General features: G+C 42.0%; 1 protein-coding gene across 1 annotated transcript; it reads left to right on the top strand.

Moving 5' to 3' along the window:
- The first annotated feature begins 211 nt into the window (after window positions 1-211).
- LOC106598088 (equistatin-like) lies at window positions 212-1,992 on the top strand. The gene is made up of 5 exons (XM_045701706.2): window positions 212-248; window positions 756-819; window positions 1,464-1,595; window positions 1,690-1,785; window positions 1,869-1,992. Exons 2-4 carry the CDS (start codon window positions 768-770, stop codon window positions 1,767-1,769), a joined length of 264 nt encoding a protein of 87 aa, XP_045557662.1. The 5' UTR covers window positions 212-248; window positions 756-767; the 3' UTR covers window positions 1,770-1,785; window positions 1,869-1,992.
- The last annotated feature ends 971 nt before the right edge of the window (window positions 1,993-2,963 follow it).

Genomic DNA, 2,963 nt, shown 5'->3' on the forward strand with positions numbered 1-2,963 from the left:
AAAGTTGAAATAAATAGAAGTAGTAAAGTAAAGATACCCCAAAATACTACTTAAGTAGTACTTTAAAGAATTTTTACATAAGTACTTTACACCACCAGCTAATGGCCGACATCGGGATCTCTTGTTGGGTTAATGAGGCAACTAGTCACACCTGTGACAGATCCTTTAAAAGGAGAGGTGGAAGAGGTAGACCATAACTCACAGACAACAGAGAGACAACCAGTGAATCCCTTGGAAGAGTGCAGAAGGTGAGCTTGTGATATTATTTAGTAGACTTGCTGCCTCTCAAATGGCACGTTAATCTTATGTGGCCCTGGTCAAGTGTAGTGCACTATATATGACCCCCCTGAATTTAAGAGCATAGACTAATAGTTACCTTTGTAGTGAATAGAAGTCTCTGTCAAGATCTAGTCTGCTTCCCCTTCCCTGCGTAGTGCACTGTGGGCCCTCGTCAAAGGTGGTTCACTACATAAGGAATGAGGAGCCATTTGGGAAGGATTCATATTCCTGTGTGCCAGGCTCTTCAACCACATACAATAGATTAGATGATACCTGAATTTTAGTGGAAGAATCGTAGCGCGCCGTGTTGCCGATACTCGCTTGTTGGGGTCCTCAGGACTGGGTTTAGCAATTGTTGCATAAGTTTTGTACTTAACACAGGGTTTCCTCAACCTCTCCTCTAGTACCCACAGCCATTCCAGATGATTTAAAATGCTCAACTAATCTCGCTCTTGTTCGCTCTCTCTCTCTCTCAGGAGACTATCACCATGGCGATATTGACCATCATTCTGCTTGTTAGCACAGCTTTTGCTCTGGGAGGTAAGAGTGATGTACCTCACACTTACTCACCAACATTTGAATAAAAACGTTAGTGGGTGTTGATCTGTCCTATTCACACACGTACGTATTAATGTTTTGTTTCATAACCAGTTGTCCCTTGGGCAGCCATTATCAACCGTGACACTGGAGAGAAGGTTGTCTTGCTCAAGGGCACATAGACAGATATTTTAACTTGACATTCAGGGATTAAAACTAGGAACCTTTGTGTTACTGGCCCAACTCTCTAACCGCTAGGCTACCTGCCACTCCTCTTGTTCCAGAGATGTATATTGGTGTCTAGATGCTGGACTGAGGTATTCTGATATGAATGGTTTGATCATTCAACTGGATGTATGATTGGATTGTCAGGAAGTAACACTGACACAACTTACCCCCACTTTCAGTCTTAGTTTCATCAGCTGTTATACAAAAGACAGAAACTGAATTGACTGCACAGGGCTTTTAAACAAGTAGCGCAATTTCAGTATTTAGCCAGGAAGTACCTAGGTTACATCTGAAATGGAACATATTCCGTATAAAATACTTCTGACCAGGGCCCATATGGGACGCAACCCAAGATTCCGGCATGCATGTGCTGCAATGTTATGTCCACATTACAATCAATCTATGTTACCTGTGTCCAGATGCTACGTTACGACCCATGACCCCCTGTGAGCGTGCTAGATATGCCGCGACACATGGCCCAATTGGAGCCTACATCCCCACGTGTGACGCCGCTGGACGATACACCCCTAAGCAATGTTCGGGCTCTACAGGTTAACACGGACGCACATATACACACACTAAATTCTCCAATTCAGTTGAATGTTACAGTAAATATTGTATGTGCAACATGTCTATTTCTGGTAGGTTACTGTTGGTGTGTGACCACTACTGGACAGAAGATTCAGGGTACGGAGACTCCACCAGGCACTGCTATCAACTGCTAGCAACTGTTCCACCAAGGTGTGTGTATATACATACTCATTCACTAAATGTTATTTCTTTGCAGCTGATTCTGGATGTTAATGTTTTTTGTCTAATTGTAGATGAAAGGCGTTGGAATGAAGTCTTTGAAAAGACGGACAGTTGTCTTTACTGTACGACAGGAACTGATTCACGCCCCATATAAATGCATGAAGAAATCCAGAGATTAAACTGTTGATTTACTTACTTTATTGTTGGTGTGATTATCTGAACCAGTCCATTTCTGGGAAATGGAGGAAGGAGTAGGACTGTATTACCGGCAGTTACAAGAAATGAAGGCAGTCAAATTCCACGTGACCATTTAGTAATTAGGCTTCTCCAAGCTCTGATGCTGGTGATGGTCATTAGTTGCCTGGTACTCAGCACTCTATTGTCCCTCTAATCACTCTGACATCAATGCAAATGTAAAACATTTCATGAGCTCATGTTGCGCAACATTTCTATAACCTATGCAATTGTCTGAGAACTGCCTCATGGCTTCTATTAGAAAGAGGATCCCATCAGCTTTCTATAGGTTAGATCTACTATATTTGCAGTACCAGTCAAAAGTTTGAACACACCTACTCATTCCAGGGTTTTCATCTAATATTTTCAACTATGACATAACACATGGAATCACATCTTAAACCAAAATATATTGAGATTCTTCAAAGTAGCCACCCTTTGCCTTGACAGCTTTGTACACTCTTGGCATTCTCTCAACCAGATTCATGGAATGCATTTCAATTAACGGGTGTGACTTAATTTGTGGAATTTCTTTAATGCGTAAGAGCCGATCAGTTGTGACAAGGTAGGGGTGGTATACAGAAAATAGCCCTATTTGTTATTTTAAGCCCAAGAACAGCTCAATGCAAAGAGAAACAGCCCATTACTTTAAGACAGGAAGGTCAGTCAATGCGGAACATTGCACTTAAAGAAACGTTCAAAGTTCTTAGTCTCAAAAACCAAGAGCTACGATGACTCATGAGGCTCACCACAGGAAAGGAAGACCCAGAGTTACCTCTCTTGCAGAGGATATGTTCAATAGAGATACCAGTCTTAGAATATGTGTTTCACAGAGTTCAAGTAAGACACCTCAACATCAACTGTTCGGAGGAGACTGCGTGAATCAGGCCTTCATGTTCGAATTGCTGCCAAGATACTACTTTCCGGAACAG

Source organism: Salmo salar, chromosome 18 (assembly GCF_965601325.2).
Source record: "Salmo salar chromosome 18, fSalSal1, whole genome shotgun sequence".
Classification (NCBI taxonomy): domain Eukaryota; kingdom Metazoa; phylum Chordata; class Actinopteri; order Salmoniformes; family Salmonidae; genus Salmo; species Salmo salar.